The sequence below is a fragment of the Lissotriton helveticus genome, chromosome 4_1, assembly GCF_964261635.1.
Source record: "Lissotriton helveticus chromosome 4_1, aLisHel1.1, whole genome shotgun sequence".
NCBI classification, from domain to species: domain Eukaryota; kingdom Metazoa; phylum Chordata; class Amphibia; order Caudata; family Salamandridae; genus Lissotriton; species Lissotriton helveticus.
The window spans coordinates 661,353,908-661,374,196 of record NC_136063.1 but is presented as its reverse complement, the minus strand read 5'-3'; the positions used below and the strand labels follow the sequence as shown (position 1 = coordinate 661,374,196).

Below are 20,289 nucleotides of genomic sequence, written 5' to 3'. Positions count from 1 at the left end.
CTGAGGCGTTCTGGATCCGCTGGAGTCTCTTCTGGAGCTTGGCGGTGGTGCCGGCGTAGAGGGCGTTGCCGTAGTCCAGCCGGCTGGTGACGAGGGCCTGGGTGACGGTCTTTCTGGTCTCGGTGGGGATCCACCAGAAGATCTTCCGTAGCATGCGTAGGATGTTGAAGCATGACGAGGAGACGGCGTTGACTTGTCTGGTCATGGAGAGGGAGGAGTCCAGGATGTCGCCCAGGTTTCGTGCGTGGTCTGTCGGTTTGGGTGCGGTGCCCAGGGCGGGAGGCCACCAGGAGTCGTCCCAGGCGGAGGGTGAGGAGCCCAGGATGAGGACCTCCGTCTTGTCCGAGTTCAGCTTCAGGCGGCTGGTCGTCATCCACTCGGCTACCTCTTTCATCCCTTCGTGCAGGTTGGCTCTGGCGGCGGCGGGGTCGTTGGTCAGGGAGAGGATCAGCTGGGTGTCGTCGGCGTAGGAGATTATGCTGAGGTTGTGTTTGCGTACGATGGCCGCGAGGGGGCTCATGTAGACGTTGAAGAGGGTGGGGCTCAGAGATGATCCTTGGGGGACGCCGCAGATGACTTCGGAGGCCTCTGACTTGTACGGTGGTAGGCGGACTCTCTGTGTTCTTCCGTCGAGGAAGGAGGTGATCCATTCCAGCGCCTTGTCCTGGATGCCGATGTTGCTGAGGCGCCGTTCTCGCGAGTGTTTAATATATAAATGTGCTACGTGTGTTTTGACAGAAACGTCAAACACAAACAACGGACTCAATCATGGTGAATACTTACGTCGGCCATGTTAGAATACCGGCCAGTAAACAAGAGCGGAGTGATGCATGAAGGAAAAAATGAAAAAATGCCTGATTGGGATGTATTGAATGAAATACACACTCGGGTAGCTGAAAAATACTGAACAGAATTAAGGGTTACCTGATGTTAAATAAAACTCAAACCAAATGAACAAGGGTGCATATATGGTTGTACCCATAACATAAGAGCTGGTAATTGATTGTATACAGAGCGAATGGTGTGGGTTTATGTGATGTATGTATATTGAGACTGCAAAAAACAAATAAACATTTATGAATAATACGAACCTAATAAGAGGTCATGTGATATATATAATTGTCAACAATGTGCTATACATGTGTTGCGTGATTCAATCTTACTTTACTAAACATTTCACAGGAAGCATCCTAGATCCAATTTATCATTTAACCCCATAGGTTCCATCGTTTGAAATTTTTTGATTAACATCACTTCCCTTTGGGATAAGAGTTTGCGACTGTCTGTTCCTTCTCTTATTTCAATCTTTTCCACAGCCATAAATCGAACTTGGGAGATGTTGTGCTTGTGGGTTATCCAGTGAGCTGCCAAATTGGACTTGGTGTTTTTATTGTGTATCATGCTTTTGTGCTCACCTATTCTTATTTTTAGTTTTCTTTCCGTTTTGCCTATGTACATTAACCCGCATGGGCATTTTATGCAGTAAAGTACAAAATTTGAGTTGCAATCAGCTGTGAATTTCAAACTGATTTTTTTCTCCAGTTCTTGGATGGGTTACAAAGTCTTGTTGCATAACGTTGTTGCAATGTACACAATTATTGCACTTACGCATCCCTTTATGGTTGATGTTACTCGGCTATCCATTGCTCTTAGTTCAGCACTCTGTCCATCACTTCTCCATATTGCCTGCTGATTCTACCCAACAGCAGCAGGCCAAGCATTTAATTGCACACCATGTCACTATCCCCAATGTGGCCTTGGGACAATGACATGTCTTCTCAACAGAGAAACCTACTTTCTTTTGTCAGATTGTGTTGGGTACTTAATATACTTAATATGCGCCATGACAATCCCTGACACTAGGAAGGGGGAGGGGGGGACCTCTGGAGTGGCCCTGCGCTCCCACCAAGACTGGGATCAATTTTTGTGCTTTCTGGGTGTTTGCCTGCCATACCAAACACAGAGGCTATCCTTTGATCATAGAAGTTGTAAGAAAGCACCTCTTTTGACATGGTTAGCTCCCCTCTATTTGCCTGGAAAATGATGTGGTTTTGATTAAAAGTGCACAAGGTCCCTGCCAACCAGGTCCCCTGTGCCAGAGCTCCTTCCCTAAAACCTGGACCACAAATGGCAACTACAGACCCCTAGTAAATGGTTCCTAGGGCATTGGAACTAAAGAGGGGCTCCTATGGACCCCTCACCAAGGCCATGCGAACTGCCACTGTAGCCGGCATGCCTTAGTGCAGAGAAAAATTAAAAAGTCGACATGGCACACTGTGTGCCATGCCAAGCAGCACTGCCTAAGGTATAGGCAAGTCACTCCTCTAGCAGGCTTTAAAAGCCCTAAGGCAGGGGGCACTATATCTCAGGTGTGGGCATATCTGCAGGGGTATATGTACCCCTACAATATTTGTCCTTTTTTTTAAATTTTTTAAAATTCTTTTTATTAACAGTAGAAATCGAAATCACAAGGCAGAATACATTACATTATCACTGCTTATCTTGAACAAGGTTTCCAGACAATCACAGATACACGATGTGGTAATTACTGGTAATTCGTGACATGTCTACAAATGTTCATCTTGAGCTTGTGTCAGCGGCGGGATACAGAGACTTCCCCTATATTCATTCCAGCCCTCCCAGATGCGGGACCACTTCCTGGGACATCCCCTTGCTACATAGACATATTTCTCCCGAAACATGCACCAGTCCATGTCTTTTTTCCAGTCGCAGCTGGTGCCCTCGATGCCCCCCACTTCTGGGCTATGTTGCGTTTGGCTATGTAACCCAGGTTCTTCATGTTTTGTTGAGGTCTGTCGGCTCCCATACATTCATATGTAAATGTAAATGTACAGGAATTTATATAGCGCAAATCACCGAGCGGTTTCTAAGCGCTTGCTTAGGGAACCCGTCCTGGTATTCCCCTGTGAGATAACCCCGGCAGGGTATCCGCAAGGTGAAAGCCAGGCATACCGCCGCGAGGAGCTGTTGGAGATTAAGCAAGCTAATGCCCAGAGTCGCAGAGTGTGAACCCGTGAATCGAGTAGGCACCGGAGCGAGAATTGTCGAGTCCATGGACATTTTAGGACTCAAGACCCCGCCGAGCCGGGAATTGAACCCTGGTCCCGGGCTGACCTCTGCTTCCAGGTCTGCCTCCTCTAACCAGTGAGCCACACTTCTCCAATTCAGGAGACACCTCTTAGCCTCCAGCGGGAGTGTACTATCTAGGACTTGACTCAGAATCTCATGTATTTTCTTCCAGTATCTCTGGACATGTGAGCAGTCCCATAGTATATGGAGGAAAGTCCCTTCGCTTCCGCACCCCCTTCTACATTTACCGTCAGTCGCTCTACCCATGAGCACCATCCCTGGTCCCGTTTTGTAAATTCGGTGCAGAATTTTAAGTTGTAGAAGCCTCAAATGTGCTGCGATGGCTACCTCCAGTGGCGAAGATACCGCCGTTACCCAGTCTTCATCGTCCAGTATGATGCCGTCCCCCTCCCATTTCTCCCGCAATCTCACTAGGGGGTCACCTGTGTGGTTCACCAGCTTTTTGTATGCGAGTGAGATGGCCTTTGTTGGTAAGTAGCCATCAAGGAGTCTGTCTTCGAGGGGTGCTGCGTCAGGGGGGATTCTCCCTTCTGGAGACAAGAGTACAGGGCATGGCGGACTTGCATGTACCTAAAATATTCTGTAGGGGCAAGTTCATATTCGCGTTGTAGGGTGGAGAACGACTTAACCTCGCCTTTAACCCATAGGTTGCCTACTTTCGATATACCTATAAGGTCCCATTTATCAAAGCCTTTAGTGGACCAGAGGTTCCCAAGTCTTTCGGAGTCTCATAACTGCGTCGCTAGTATTACTTTATTTTCCCATCCCATGCTCCTGGAGGCTGCCTTCCATACCTGCACCGATTGTTTAGTTGTTCCGGTCAGTTGACGTCTCCCGGCCAGTTGACGTCTCCCGGCTTTTGAATAGAGCGCTCAGTTGTAATTCCCTCCAGGCAGAATCCAGCGATCCATGGAGTAGCCCGCGTCCCCAGCCTGCCTATAGATGACATGGTTAATAGCTGCCAGGTGGGCTGCCCAATAGTGTTTTTTGAGATCGGGGAGAGAGATCCCGCTGTCGTACCAGGTAAGGTTGAGTTTGGATAGTGCTATGCGTGGCTTCCCGTTCTATAGCAGACAGCGTTGTAGGGTCTCGATCTCCTTAAAATAGCTGGCAGGAACTAAGTCTAGTGAGTTTTGCAGGACGTATCTGAATCGGGGTAGGGACATAATTTTAAACAGGGAGGCTGTGCCTAGCAGCGAGAGTGGGAGTTGCAGCCAGCGCTCGGAGTCGCTTTTGAGTCTCTGCAAGGGTGGGAGCAGGTTCTGCGCGAGTCTTTCTGTTGGGTTGGCGGTTAATGTGGAAGCGAGGTGTTTGAAGCCCTGTGTGGTAGTCTGTGTTGGGCAGCCCCTGGGTAGGCCTGTGAGGACATATAATACTGACTTGAGCCAGTTTATGGTGTACCCGGAGTATCTGCCAAAGTTGGCAAAAATGTTGAGCACTGCTGTGAGTGAGACCTTCGGGGAAGTTAGGAACAACAGTATGTCGTCCGCATATAGGGAGATGCGGTCCACCCAGGATTCTGCCCACTTAACCCCTTCGACGCTCATGACGAGCTGGGCTCGTCATGAGGTAGCCTCCTCGCACGCTCATGACGAGCCCAGCTCGTCATGTAAAGTGCACTTTACAAATTCCCAGCGTACGGGCGGAATTCCGCCCGCACGCATGCGGTTAAATCCGCGGATCATCGGATCTCTCTGTATCCATGATGCCAGCGGCTCCAGGGCCAAGGGAAACAGGAGAGGGGAGAGCGGGCATCCCTGCCTCGTGCCCCTGCCTAATTCAAACACTTCAGATTTTTTTATTGTTTACCACTATCTGGGCTAGTGGTTTTGCGTAGAGGAGTTGCACCCACTGGATAAATTGGGGCCCATAACCCATTTTCTCTAGTACTGCAAATAAATATTTCCATTCTAGCATGTCGAATGCCATAGAGGCCTCCAGAGATACCAGGACTGCCTCCTCTTGTATTGTGGTCGCCCTCTCCATCAATCCGTGTACTCTACGCAAACTCATCGCCGTATTGCGCTGAGGCATGAAGTCAGATTGGTCTGGCTGTATGAGGTTATTAATGACCTTAATTAGCCGATTAGCGAGGAGTTTGGCTAGGATCTTCGGTTCGTCGGTCAATAGGGAAATAGGCCTATAGGAGAAGTAGTCTGTCCGGCTTTTACCTTCTTTATGGATCATCACTAGGGTGGCTAGCCTTTGGTCTTGCGGCAGTTCCCCTATCTCCCTACTCTCCTTGAACATGTTGCAGAGGTGGGGGGCAAAGATATCAGTTCCCGAGTTTATAGAGTTCTATCGGTAGCCCATTGGACCCGATGCCTTCCCCAAGTTAAGTCCTCTGATTGCCAGTGCCACCTCGTCTGGCGTGAGTGCTCCCTCCAGGTATTCAAGCTCTGACTCTGAGAGTTTAGAGAGTGTTATATCTCTTAGGAGTCTATAGACTCTTGTGTCGTGTATGGATTTAGGGAGGTATAGATCCCCTGGAAATGTAGGGCAAATGCGTTGGCATTGTCCTGGGGGTCTGTAATGGTGCGTGCGTCTTTGTCAATTAGTTCTGGTACTAGTCTACTTGCTAGTTTTGTTTTGTCTAGCCATGCAAGCAATTTCCCCGCTTTGTCTCCTTTATCATAGATTCTACCCAACGTTTCTCTACCCAGCTCTTTGGCCCGGTCCGTAGCTAGGGCCTTATAGTTATCTTGTTTTGATTGCAAGGTGTGTTGGGTCGCTCCGCCTGTTCTTCTGGTCAGCAGATTTCCCTCTCTGGTGCTTCCTCCTCCTTGACCATTTCTTTCTTTACCCCGGCTATTTGGAAAAGGGCGTGACCCCCCATCACTGTCTTAAACGCTTCCCAGTGTTTGGTATGAACGTACCGATCCCTCGTTCTCTAGGAAATAGTGCTCAATGGAGGCATGGACCGCTTTGTACACCACTGTGTTGCGGAGATGCCAGGGGTTGATGGGGGGGCCACTCTTCCCCCTCTATGGTGGCCCACCACCAGTTGCATCCACTACGGGGAGTGATCAGGAATGCCTCTCGCCATCTGTCTGATCTCTCGCACATGTTGTAGCTGCTCAGGGGAGACCAATAAGTAGTCTAGTCTGGATTGGGAGTTGTGGGCACCCGAGTAAAAGGTGAACTGGGTAGTGTCTGGGTGAAGCGATCGGCATGCATCTTGTAGCCCCAGCGCTCCCAGAAAGTTTGGTAACCAGCTGTTGGACGGACAAAGTTGCCTAAGCGGGTGTCCGTCCCGTGTGCCATCTGCCACTGCGTTCAGGTCCCCTCCCACTATTAGTAGACCCTCTGGAATCGTCATCAGGATGGATCCTAGATCCTTGAATGCTGGGTCCTGGAGGGCTGGCGGCACGTAGACCGACATGAGTTAGTACTTTCCCCTCCCATTGGCCTGTGATGCCCACATATCTCCCCCTGTGTCCACCCATGTGGATTTGATTGTTAGGGTAAAGGAGTTTCTCAATAGTATGCCTTTTCCTCTCGAGCCCGAGGTAAAGCCCAGTGTGCTGCCAGACTATATCCCCACCTGTTGAGGGCTTTGCAGGAATTACCCACCAGGTGTGTCTCCTGTAGGAGTACCACGTCAGGGGCGTGTCTCTTTATATGTTGTAGCACCACAGTTCTCTTGACTTTGCCCCCTAACCCATTGACATTCCAGCTCATCAATCTGAACCCTTTATCCCAGTGCATATTTCCTGACATTCACGTATCGCCTATGTGTCGAAGTCGCCGGATTGAGGTGCCTTGACCATTCCTAAAAAACATACATCGAGACACAAACCCCTCCCAACGCCCCCCCCCCCCCCCCCCCCCCCCCCCCCTGCTCCCCTGCACTCTGGGCTCCAAACTGCCCATGATTCCAACTATGCAGAGTGCCTGTCGCCCTTAACATATACTAAATGAAGAAAATCGGGGGTACACTCTTTCTTCCCTCCCATGGCGATCTTATAAGAAAAACACACCGCACCATTTAGTAACATTGCCATGCTGTTTTTTGTCGTAGTGCTCCCAGGCAGTGTTACGGAGAGATATTCCAGACCGGGGACTGTTGACCACAGAGTCAGTTAGTAGAGCCTCTGTACCTCTTATTCTCGTAGGGAGCTGTGATCTGTCGGATTTCTCCATTCGTCCAGCCAATCGGCAGCATCCACCAGTGTCTCCAAGAACCTGGTCTTTCCCCCGGCCTCCACCCGAAGCCTCGCCGGGAACAACCTGGCGTACTTTAGGCCTTTGTCTCGCAGACGTTTTTTAACCTCCAGGAAAGATCTACGCTGTTTTTGAACCGCTTGGGTAAAGTCTGGAAAGAAGCTGACTTCCGAATTCTCAAGCCGTATTGGAGGTACTTCTCTGGCTGTCTGCAATATTAGGTCCCTGTCTCTATAGTTCAGGAGTTCCCCCCGATTCCTCAGGGATGTGGTCCCTTCAGTTGCGCCTGCTTGCCCGCCTGTGTGTTGTCAGGGTTGTGGTCCCTTCAGTTGCGCCTGCTTGCCCCCCCTGTGCCATCTGTGCGCGGCGACGGTCTAGGCTGCTACGATATTCATGCAGCGCCTGTCGCCCTCTGCTTCTGGGGTCCCTGCCACTCCGGATGAGGCACTATTTCGCCGCCGCCACCCCTAGCGGGTTGGGTCGCTCACCTCTTCTTTAGAGCGCTGCTCCGACGCAGCCCGTTGTCCCGCACTCCCCGATAGCGTCCCTGGGCCTCTGCCCCCAAGTAGGCCAGGAGGAGGGGGGTGACTTTCCATGAAGGGGGGGGGGGGGCAGCGGGGGCTCCGGAAGGTCCGGCGGGCTGTTCCCCAGATCGCCGAGTTCCGAGGCCCGCCCGATGGAGTTTCTGTCCGGGGCTCCCCAGTACTACAGGTCCCGGCTTTTCCTCCGCCGCAGGCCTCCACTCGGGAACGCTCGCAGCTGCGGGTCGGATTTCTCCGGTCTCAGGCTCGTTTTGGAGAGTTGGACCTCTGGTAACCGGATCTGGCACCAGGGTGTGGATCAATAGGGCGGATTTACGTGGAGGGAGAAGGTGAGCTGCAGAGAGTCCTTAAGACACGGCCATTTTGCTTCGCCGCTAGGCCACGCCCCCTATTTGTCTATTCTTAATATTGTAAGTGCCAGTGAAGCCATAGAGAGTACATGGGTGGAAACTTGACGACAGTAATTCCCATAGCACCATGATGGCTTTACTGAACCCAAGAATGTTTATTACCAAACAGTTCCTCTCAATAAACCCACACTGATGCAAGTGTGTTATTTATTGAAACGTGTACCCAGAGGGCACCTCAGAGGTGCCCCTTGAAAACCTCCCCCCCCCCCCCCACCCCCCCACCCCCCACCACCAATTTGCCAACTCCACACCTCAGGTGCTGGAGGTGAAGTGAAGCACATTTTTCAGTGCCCACCATCTTGAAGATGGTGGGACCTATCCAATCAGGGCTAGGGCTATGCCCCCTCCCACCACAGGGTGGCATAATATTGGTTGTTGAAACCCCAGGTGAAACACCCATTGGTCCCTACCTGCCACTCTTCTGTAACACTCCTAGATCGAGTATTTAGGAGGCACCCCCAGGCACTGAAATCTTCCAGACATAAGAAGAGGCGGACACTACAGCGTCACACCTGCAGAGAAGACTAAAGACACCGACTGACTTGTCCCCAGCTCTACCGGCCTGGCTGCTGCCCTAGCCTATCCTGACCCAAAAGACGACCCATCCAGCAGCCCAGCGACCTCCAAAGCCTTGGGAAGACTACCTGCCTTCAACAAAGATCAAGATCTCCCGTGGACAGGGAACCTGCCCTGAAGAAACCAAGTTTAAAGAATAAAGACCTCCGCCCTGAGGATCTGCAAAACCACAGCCGGACCCACTTCTACACGCAACGCCCACAGCCTGACTGGACCACCTGTCCTGTAAAGGTTTCCCAGCGTTTTTGAGCAAGAGTCCACCGTGGGCTGATCCCTGTCTGACTCCATCTCGACGCCTGCAGCTTCAACTCAGACTTCCCCTGACTGCGACCTGCCCAGTAAGACTTTTTCTACGCCTAAGGACACCCCTGGGCTTGGGGAGCACGATCATTGGTGTCCCTACGTCCCCTAACATCTCTACTTACCTGGGCATCTGTGGGTTTTCTTCGTCCAGCCTCCTGGCCTGAGCCTGCAAACTTTCTTCTAAACCGATCTCCCCCATTGGTTTGCATTGGGCGCCTGACGCTCTGTTGGCACTCTGCACTTGGCTGCCGCTGACGGTGTAAGTTTGCTTTGTGGCACCCCCTGTGCTTACCTTAACCCCAGGAGCTTGGTTTACCAAACCGTGTTGCTCACCTGTGAGCAGCATCTTTTCGATGTCCCCCTTTCTCTATTGGATAACGTTGAATTTAATTTGAATTTGTACCCCAAGGGGTTTCCTGGCTCCGGACTCCGAATTTGAACCCAGCACCCAGCCGCCCCTGTGCTGCTGCAGGTGCAGGTTTGCTACTTCCCTGAACCTTGCCTGGTGCTGATCTTCATCCTGAAAACCAAGACTAAGTTGTATACTTAACTGAAAAGCTGCATTGTTTTCCTCCCATAGCTTAACATTTCTGAACTGTAAATTACACTGTGTTCACTTCTGAAAGTGAAAAGTATTTCTTATGAAAAACGTACGTACCTTTTTACGTATTTCTTGGTCTTAAAATAAATCTTGAAAAACATATTTTTCTAAAATTGACGTTGATCTTCTTTTTGAGTTGTGATTTATTGATCACTGTGTGCATAATACATGTCTTGTGTTCCTATGTGTTTGGCCTAAGGCTGCTCGACCACGCTACCACAAATGGAGCACTTTGGGTTTACATTGAGCCCTGTACACTTCGTGGGGATCTCTGGATTCTTTGCACGATATAAACACTTAGTGGTATTTATATAAAGAGTTGGCTTCCTACAGAAGTCCAGGCCTTCTCACTCTGCTGGCAAATGCCACCTGCAGCTGCCATAGTGCCAGAGAGAGCACAGTCTGCTAATCCTCCCCTCTCGCGGTGACTTGAGTCTGTCTCTTTGCTGTGTTTGTACACACAGTGTGCCCACAGGGTCCTTGGTTCTCAAAGTCTATGCCACATCTTACTTTCCTCTCGCTCTGCTGAGGGAGTGTCACAGTGACTGAAGTAGCCTGGTATCGCTTTTAGCTGGCTACTAAATATTATTGCAGACTGACTCCTCGCCGATTTCCAGCCAGAAACCTCTCGATCAGGCTGCAGTTTGAGCCAGAGTGATTCATTCATTCATTCATTCGGAAAGAAGGTGGGACACTGGGCCAAAGAGCATCTTCCCCCCCCCCACGCCCCCTTTCTACACAAACTGTCCCACCTCGTCTCCCTGCCCCAGAGTCCTTATCTTCGAATGCCTTGGAGACTTACAGCCAGAAAGCTTTTTTTTTTACCCATTTTTAATATTTATTTTTGAGATAGTTGGTTTCTTTTAAATTCTGAGAAGGGTACATTTCTTAAGAGAAAATTGTGCATTTCATCATATAATATTCATATATAATCGTTTCAGAAATGATAATATACAATACAAGCATTACCGATGTGTGTGTGTATATATACACCCAGGAAAAGTTAACTTACAAATACACATTTAAGAAAAATTAGCTATATCATTAAGCATATTCATCTTAACAGGAATTAGTGAATATTGTATCATAAACCCAGCAGAACTAAGGAAAGCAGGAATAGGAAAACCATCAAAATAGAAAATTTTAAGATATAAAAAAAAAACAGTACAAGTTTATGGCACTTTACAGAGATGCAATATAATATATACAGTGTAATCACAGTTGGAACGGTTCAACCTTCTCCAGCGGCTTTTTGCACGGTCTTTTGAAGTTGGAATTCGACGATGGGTTTTTTTTTGTTACCAGTTCCTGTCTCCTTACTTTTGACTTTAATTGTTCTCGTTTAATCTGTAGAATACTTACTGTGATCTGCCATCTGGTGGTCACAAACAAGATGGCAGCGTACTTCCGTAAGTACAATGGTGTTGTGTGTGTGACATTATTAATAAAATGGTGTCCCCTACTGCCTGAGGAGAGCCTATGTTAACACATCATAAAACACAGCATACACGGATGCATACATCTAGAACAAGCCTTGGTCATGCCAATATGTCTCGCCTGTGCGGAAGATACTGGCGTTGCCAATGCATTTTAGCCATTTTGTACAGCAAACACTAAGCAGCATGGCTCAAAGTAGAGTTAGAAAAAAGCGCTTAACGTGTCGTGGAGCTCTGTTTCTAACTTTGCTTTCAGCCAATGCTGCACAGCCACGCTGCTGTACAACATTGGATAAAAGACATTAGAAAAGCCAATAGATGTCTCATAGGGGAGGCCTATTGGCTTTGCAAATTCTTTCTGTTTTCTCTCCAGCGTAGTCTTTGTAATTATATTTATACTGCGCCCACTACCCCTGACGAGGCGTTTACAAATCTCCCTGTGTGGATGATAATTTCATGTGCAATCTAATATGGTTAGTTAAGATTCGATTTACATTAGATTTACTCAAAGAATTACGCTTTGCTGCATTTTCTTTGGACCTGCCTGGATTTCTGCTACCAGCCCACTGCTTGCGGAACCCGCTCCGCGGGTCCCGCTGCGTCAGGAGTGCCGCCTGCTGCTTCAGGGGACAACGAGGGAAATTCTTTTGCCGGGGCTGCGAGTGAGTGCGCGCGCTCAACTGGGACTGCATATCCCAGGAGCGCCCGACTGCCTGATTAGTTACACCTGGGCCGCTCTCCCCGACCCCTCCCACCTTTTTAACTACCTGTGTTTATACCATATTAAGCTCCCTGCACACCCGCGGCGCGGGAGCGCGCGGGAGGCGCCGGGAGAAGCCCGGGACCGTCCAAGGCCGTCACAGGCCGGAGTAGGCCGGGCTGGGCCTACCCTCTTGGTTTTTCAAATTGCCCAGGTAACTCTTGGAACTATTAGTTTGTTACATCCGCTCTGTGAGGCATAACTGATCCTCCCTAAGTAAAATCATGCCTTCCCCGGCAAGGGAGAGTACCCCACTGAAGTCGGGAGGGGTGAAAACTGGGACTCTCGAAAATTATTTTTCACGGGCAGTGGGGGAGGCTGACAAAGAGGGAAATTTGTCCCGGCTAAGGGCGGAACGGAGACGATCAGTGGACAATCTGAAAAATACCCCCATGGGAGAACAATCCATTACATTTAGGGAGGAGTTAACCCGAATTGAGGATGTTCCACTACTGTTAAGGGAACGCACTAACATCTCACCAGCTGAAATCACGAGCATAACTCCAGCTATTAGCCCCAGCCCTGCTAGGGGGACCATCGATTTAATCTCACAACCGCCCTTAGCTCATAATGATAGGAACCCCAAACCGAAAGTATTCACTACACAAGTAATTTTGGGACCCCCTCCAAAAAAGCGTAGGAGGAGGGCAAAGGGAGCGCAGGGAAGCAGTAAACCCAAGAACTCACATCTGGACTTTGGCAAATCCCTAAAACCCCCTGTACCAATAGTGAAACTACCGGTAGTGCCATGCCCTAAGCCTAACGCCCAGGAAGATACAGCTCCTGCCTTGATCAAAGATATAGGATCTAGTATTGTTAATGTCCCCCTCTCGGTGGTGCCGCTGGGAAATCTGGAATTCCTGTTAAGGTCATTGTTACTTCCGATCAGCGAAAGCATAAAAAAGATTGAGATCAGACTAACCATATTGGAGGCCACATTGGGAAGTCTGAAAACTCGCGCTGGTCGACAGGGAAATGACCTAGAACCTAATACCACCTCTGTAGTCCCACAAGGGTCGGGACTCAGGGTAGTAAACCCAGCTCCACCACAAGTTGTAAACGGGGTAGTCCCTCAACAACCCTTAAACCCAAAATCTGCAACTACCAATCCACTCAACGTAAACACACTTAACCCTTCTCTTGCACCAGTACTTCCGGCATACCCGGTAGACAATATTATCCCGGACTACCAAAAGAAGCCCCCCGCAAGACCCCGTCGTCCTAACTTACCACCTGAGACTAATGACCTTACTGTGGTCATGGCGGGGGTCCCCCAACTTGATGAAGGTGAAGTTGAGGATTTTTGTGCCCTAAAAACCAGGGTAATCAAGTGGCTAAATAGAACAGACCCCTACCGAGATATCTTAATAACGAAATTATAATGGTAAGAAGGGTCCCATGGGTGGGGAGAACCCAGAAATCCATCCCTGGGGACTGTCTATTGGTGAGTTTCAGGGATAAGGGTACGGTGTCGCATATATGTCAAGGGGAAAACATATCAAGGGAATCTACCATCCAAACCCTCCGTGTGTCCTTCTTCTTTCCCATCGCCCCAGGCCCACTCGACCAACATCCAAATCATAACAGATGGGAGAGGGTTGGAAGAAGGGGGAGACACCAGGCCTTTTACCCTAGGCCATTATTTGACAGACCAGTACCACCTCTTCCTACTTACAACCGGTTTAACGGTCTGAACGGCCTAGAGGGGGTGGACTGACAAATAGAGAAGGCCTCTAAGGAGAACACAGAAAAGGGCCCTCAAGCAGTAACATCGGAGGAGAAAGGACACATGGCCTCGCAAATTCAAATAAATGGGGTGGAGGAACTGATGTTCTTTGAAAATAATGGTACGGCTGTAGATAGTTTGGTAGGAGGAGGTGGGGGGGCTATGCAAGGGGTGCTGCAGGAGATAGAATCAAGGAGTCAGGGGGACGTAGCATTGGGTGGAGAGGATCTGAGGATTATTTCCTGGAATGTAGCGGGCTTAGCAGGTATATTTAACAACAAGGAGTGGGTTGATTTTATCAGGAAATTTAATGTTATATGCATACAGGAGACATGGGCTGTGGCGAATAACTACCATCTTCAGGGCTATAAGTGTTTTTTTGTTCCCGCCCGAAAATCTAGTTCAGGGAGAGCAATGGGTGGTTTAGCTGTTTATGTAGATTTATCTCTCCCAGGTACCTGGTCGTCCCCAGACTGGAATTTATATGGAATACAGGCAATTCGGTTTTCTGGAAAGGGGTTGAAATTATTGGTTTTCAATTTTTATAACAGTGAGACATCAAACACCCATTCCCCACTATTAGCTGAACTTGACCATAGGCTGGGTCAAGAAATTATATCCCAGAACAAAGGGCCGTCCCATGGGCTGCTTCTGGTAGGAGACTTTAACTGTCACCTCTGTCCGGCACTGATTAAGGCAAATACAGATTGGGCACAATGCCCAATTGAGAAGGGGCCGCATTTCTCACATACGCCGACTGGGGTGGCTCTTGGGTTGCTTCGGTTTAAGTACGACCTAGAGCACACCATTAACATGATAGACCCACAGTCGGATGGCACGCTCCCACCAACTTTCAAGGGTAGGGGCTGTGCATCTATTATAGATTACATCTTGGTCTCGAGATCTTTGATTAACAAAATAATCAGTGTAGGGATAGAGTGGAGCAGTTTTAGCGACCATAACCCGCTCATCTTAACGCTCTTTTATAAGGCGGGCATGGGAATTAAATCTCGCTGTTTAATTGAGGAGAGGGTCACTGACCAAGGCAGGAGATTGAAATGGTCTAAAATTGATGGGGCACAGTTTTATAAAACTCTGGGTGATAAGGTCCTAGTGGCCATTAATGATTGTTTAGATTTGGAAATACAGGGTCCAAGGGTTTTGGAAGCATTTGATCACATTGCCAACTTAATTGATGAATTATTAAGGTCTAGTGCGCCCACACGTACCCAGGTAAATCCCCGTTGGTTTGACAGAGATTGTTCTAAGGCGCTGAGGGAACTGAAATGCTCCCTCAAAACGAAACCACGGGATCCTCAGATTATTAGGGCCAGTAGAGAAAACTATAAAAAAGAGATCAAACGGAGGAAACTTGCCCTACAAGCAGAAGCATGGGCAGATCTAAGAGAAGCTGGGGAAAGAAAAGATCTAGCGGGGTTCTGGAGAATCATTAATAAACCGACTTTTCTAGAAAATGACTCCCCGGAGATAGGGGCTAATATTCTCCCGGAGCAATGGGTAACCCACTTTAGGGGTCTATACAATTATGAGTTGGGCACCCACGCGGAACCACCGGTATCCCCAAGACAGGTTCCACCAGTTATATTCTCTCTTAAAGAGATCAGGACAGGGATGGAGGGTTTAACTAAAAATAAAGCCCCGGGCCCGGATGGAATTCCTCCTGACCTGTTCCTTAGTAATATAGATTTATGGGCTCCTTTGATGACCAGGGTCCTAAATACCGCTATCACCTGTGGGCTTCCACCATCCTGGTCCAAGGCGATCATCGTGCCAATTTTTAAAAAGGGCAATAGGGATGACCCGAAGTGTTATCGGCCCATTTCCCTGATTGACGTATCGGCCAAACTTTTGGGAAGGGCAATCCTGAATAGATTGACCGAATGGACCGAAGAGAACAACATCTTCTCGGATACCCAGTATGGGTTTAGGACAGGGAGGTCCACTAGCGACCAGTGCCTGAACCTATATATGCTGACTGCCAAGTATACTTTGGCCAGCGATGAACCCATCTATATGGGATTCATGGATTTGGCAGCAGCATTCGATCACGTCAACAGAGGAAAGTTGTGGGATATGATGGCAGGTATGGGGATAGAAAGTGGCCTAATCACCATACTGAGGGAACTGCATAGTGACACCACGGCCAAGGTCAGATTTAACAGGGAGGGAGGACTGTCTGACCCCTTTCCATGTAGGAGTGGAGTCAGACAGGGCTGTATACTTGCCCCTTTTTTGTTCTCCCTTTATATCAATAACCTGGAGCAGTTCCTTTTGGGCCTAAAGGCAGATTGTCCAAGGGTTGGGCCGCGGAGTATCCCCGTCCTGCTTTACGCAGATGATGCGGTTTTACTGGCAAGAACACCTCGAAGCCTACAAACCCTGATAGAGGGGTTTGCGGAGTTCATGAGTAACCTGGACCTATTTGTCAACCTAGGTAAATCATATGTGCTCCTGGCCGGCAAAAAACCTTCCTCCAAATTTGTTTATACAATTGGTTCCCACAGTTTGGAGCAGGTTAAGACGTTCTCCTACCTCGGGGTAATTTTTGACGGTGCCTTGCACTTTACCCCTTTGGTAGCGGAACGCTGTACTAAAATGATTGCCTCCAATGGGGCGATAGCTGGTTATGGCAGGAGGGTGGGCAGATGGAGTCCGGAACAGGTGATGAACTTGTATGGCTCCATAACATGCTCCAAAGTAACTTATGGGGCAGAAGTCTGGGGGTTCGTGAATACAACAAAAATCCAACAGGAAGAAAATAGGTATTTTAAAGCAACCCTGAGGGTGCCACCCAGCACGGCTGGTTTTATAGCCCACAGGGAGCTAGGTCGGCCATATTTGGAAGATTTGTTAAAACTTAGGCCAATAGTAGCCTGGTTAAAAATATGGACAAATCCAGATGCGCATCTAAGCAGAGAAATTTTATTGGACTGCCTAGGTAGGACCCATTCAATGCGCATCCCCTGGCTCAAATACGTGAAAAACACCCTGGAGGATTTAGGGTTGGGGAATCTCTTCACGAACCCAGCTACTATTTCAGCACAGCACAAAAAGAGAGTAGGGGAACTATTTCTGGAGCGAGAAACCCAACGTCGAGTTGGTGCTGAAGGAATGAAAAAGACTGTAAGGGCCCATAGTTTGGTAAAAAGCGTGGAGGGTATGGAGCCTTACCTATTTCTTCTACATAATGCACAGGACAGATTTTTAATGTGCCGTCTTAGATTGAATTTGCTCCCCTTCATGTTGGCTGTGCCCGCCGGGTTTACTTCATCTATCGAGCAGAAGGGCCCCTGTGGCTGCGACAACCGGTCTCCGCAGGATTCCCTTCACTTTGTTTTGCTTTGTCCCTATTTTTCCATGCCCAGGCGTAGATTCCTTGTAAATATTTTAAAAAAGGCCCAACTGGAACACGCCAGGGATGCTTTAGTATTTTTGTTAAAAGCCTCTGACCCTTTAACTTTGTGTAGTATTTTGAATTTCATCAGTCGCAATTCGTTTAAGAACGACGAGGGGAGAGGAATGAAATATTGTGATTTGTATTTATATGGCCCTATGTCGGCATTCTTTTTAGCGTATGAATTATGTACAAGGATCTTAATTAGTGTTTAATAATGTTTTATTGTTTACCTGTGTATATATATGTGCTTTTATGGTGTTTTTTAATCACCGAATAAAGATTCTTGAATTGAAATTGAATACTCAAAGAATTATTATCTGATGTATATACATCGCAACACTCCAATGAACCTTGCTGTATGGTAATATACTCCCATGCCAAAATAGAACACCTGTTAAGTTTATTGATAAAATACGGGTAGCACCGCTTTTACCCCGTTACACGTTTTGGTCAGGGTCTTTAATTTCCTTTGTATCAGCTCAACAATGCCAGGATGCAATGGGTAGGTAGAGGAGTAACTGACTGGGTGAGGGTGTTACACGTCACCTGGGGCACTTGAGAGCTTAGCTGAATACATACACTTATAGTCTGGAAAAGCCTCCAACGGGCACATCTCCAGCCGGGTCCAAACAACATAAAAAGGAGTTTGATACTATGCATTTGAGCCTTGTACACTTTTTGGGAATCTCTGGACTCTGTGTACTGTATAATCACCTAGTGGTATACCATATACAGAGCCAACCTCCTACATGTTTCAGGTGATGAGCAAATCGAATAGCTCGTATCAGTTTGAAGACCAGACTGTTTTGTCCCTCCGGATTACCCTGTGTTGAGAGATGTCCTGCCTAAATCGTAGAATGAAAATTGTTTACTGACCTATAAGCCAAACAGCTCACTGCTGTGCGGCAGGAAATTTACCACCATTGGTAAGGGGGTGTCCAGGGGATCCACGCACCGCTCATTGCGCCAACCAACCCATCTCCTCCAGGCCAAAGATATCGACTGGCTCTGAGCCAATCAAATTGCAGCCTTTTTCCTAGTGTCAGCTGTCTAATGTACAAAATTCCCCTTTAGTTAATGGTGCTGTAGAGCTCACTGTTGTTTCATTGATAGTACCTACAATATTTGTGCTTCCGCCTCAGAAGTGTCCTGGGTCCATCTAGTCTGCTTTGTTGGTCCTCATTTTTTACTGTACTTTTAATTTGTGGTGTAATTTTAAGACCTATGGTTTTTAAGTTAACACTCCAGGGGAACGTTGACCTTTCTTGGTGTTGGATTCGATGGCGCTTTTCAAAGCTTAAAAAATGCAGTACACTTGGGCTAGGAAATAGGACACACTATTTAACGTTTTTGTATTGGGATTCCTGATCCATAAATGCCTCCTAGATGAAGCTTTGACAGTTCACCCTTATTGACTTTGAAAGTAGGGCCAAACCTACTGGGGGCCAAGTCTCACTTCCACACTTGTGCACTGCTGCCCAATGGCCCCCCACTACCCAAGTTTTGACACAGTAGGACCATGGACTATTGCAGGCGAAGGCAAAAGTTAGGTTGGCAGATGTAGTGTTTACGAAAAGCTCTCATGTTCTGCATATTCCAGTTCTGTGGCTTAATTTGGGAAGTAAATGGATTTACAGATGAATGGTGAGAATGTTTATATTTTTCTCTTTAGCAAATAGTAACACAGACAGTTGATCAGGTATGAAAGCACAGGGTGTCCATATTCCGAGTTTTTCATCTGGAGTCTTTTCTTTGTTCCTTTTAGCAGTTCCAGTAGTAACTCCAGCAGCAAGAGGGAAGACTGCGCAGCGCCTTCCGACACTCTGATCACCTCTTTTCCACGGGCAGCTGTAACGTCCGACTCTGTGCGAGTTAAATGCAGGGAGCTCTTGTCTGCTGCTCTCAAAACAGGAGGTCTGTATTACAACCTGTGTTTTTTACTTACGGCCTCCTATCTAAGGAACGTGTTGCCAATGTTACTTTGTAGTGAGAGGGAGCTTTGTTTAGGGTAAGCGAGGGTGTGTGGACATGCAGTGCATGTGTCATTTGGCTATTCAAACCTCTCCCCATTTCCTAATGAAGTATGCAAACCGAGTTCATTGCTTCTCTTGCTTGATGTCTCGGGTGTGAGTTCCTTTGCTGGCAGCAGAAGCAGGTTAATTGGTAACAGTGAAGTGGAAGATGTGGTGTACATTTTGTTAGGTATTGAGAGAGCGAGGGAGAGAGGAACAAGAAAGCTAGTTCTCTTCCCCCTAGAGCGTTTATATAATCAAAAGGAACTAGCCAATGTAAAGGAGGCATAAAAAAGTGTATTTTGCAAAGGAAAGAAATACTATTTCTTATGAAAGCCTCACTCACCAATCAACATTTTGTTTCCATGGTTGCAAAGTTTATTTGTGCGTGTTCGTTAAAATCGCTTGGCGTAATAGACATAAGCGCATCTGATAAGTCACATGTGTGTCAAAACCATTGCTTGTTGTGCTTCCATTGTAACTTTTCCCAGTTGCTGACTAGAACATTGAGGTACAGGTAATAACTCCTCCATGTTCTCATTTTTTGGATTTGAACTTTTACAGATGACTACATCACAATCGGGGCCGACGATGAAGAACTGGGTGCTCAGATTGAGGATGATATCCTTTTTTGTTTTTTAAAAAAAAAGGATGTTAATTGTATTATCCTGGTTTTATGTACAATCATGTTATTGTTGATACTTTGGCATCTATGTACGCTTGGCTCAGCCTTTGCATTCGGAGATAAGCTAGATTTTTGCAATTTACAGTCAGGATAGAGTATTGAGTCCTATTAAGCATGTGTGTTTCATGCATCATCTGCTCCTCCAAACACTCCTTTCCTTCGTGTCTTTTAAAGCTTGATCCTGCCACAGAAACCTCTACCTAAAAGGACTGGGTCTTTTACAAAACTCCATCGAGACCATCATTACAAGGACTCTGCAAATCCCTATTCCACATTGACCAGCTAAAACCTGTGATATTGCAGAATGAGTGTGGCCTGAAAATAGGGTGTTACCACGGGAATCTTATATCATATTAGCAATTAACACTGTAAGACTCCATGTCTTCAGCGGCAGACCCACTTGCCATTGCGGTCTAATTCTCCATCCTCAAATTACTGATACAGTAATACCAGATTAGTTGTAATGGAGCCCTTATATTCTGTCTAGCTCATGGGTACTCACAAACCTATCCCCAGGTCCGCAAAGTGCTGTCTGTGGCTTTGCC

At 47.8% G+C, this 20,289-nt stretch overlaps 1 protein-coding gene across 1 annotated transcript in view; it reads left to right on the top strand.

Moving 5' to 3' along the window:
- The window catches only part of TCEA1 (transcription elongation factor A1), a 187,652-nt gene that overhangs the window by 124,851 nt on the left and 42,512 nt on the right, over positions 1–20,289 (top strand). Inside the window, exons 5-6 of the mRNA XM_078687305.1 lie at positions 18,813–18,961; positions 19,624–19,680. Coding sequence (XP_078543431.1) covers positions 18,813–18,961; positions 19,624–19,680 — 206 coding nt within the window. The remainder of the gene's footprint in view (positions 1–18,812; positions 18,962–19,623; positions 19,681–20,289) is intronic.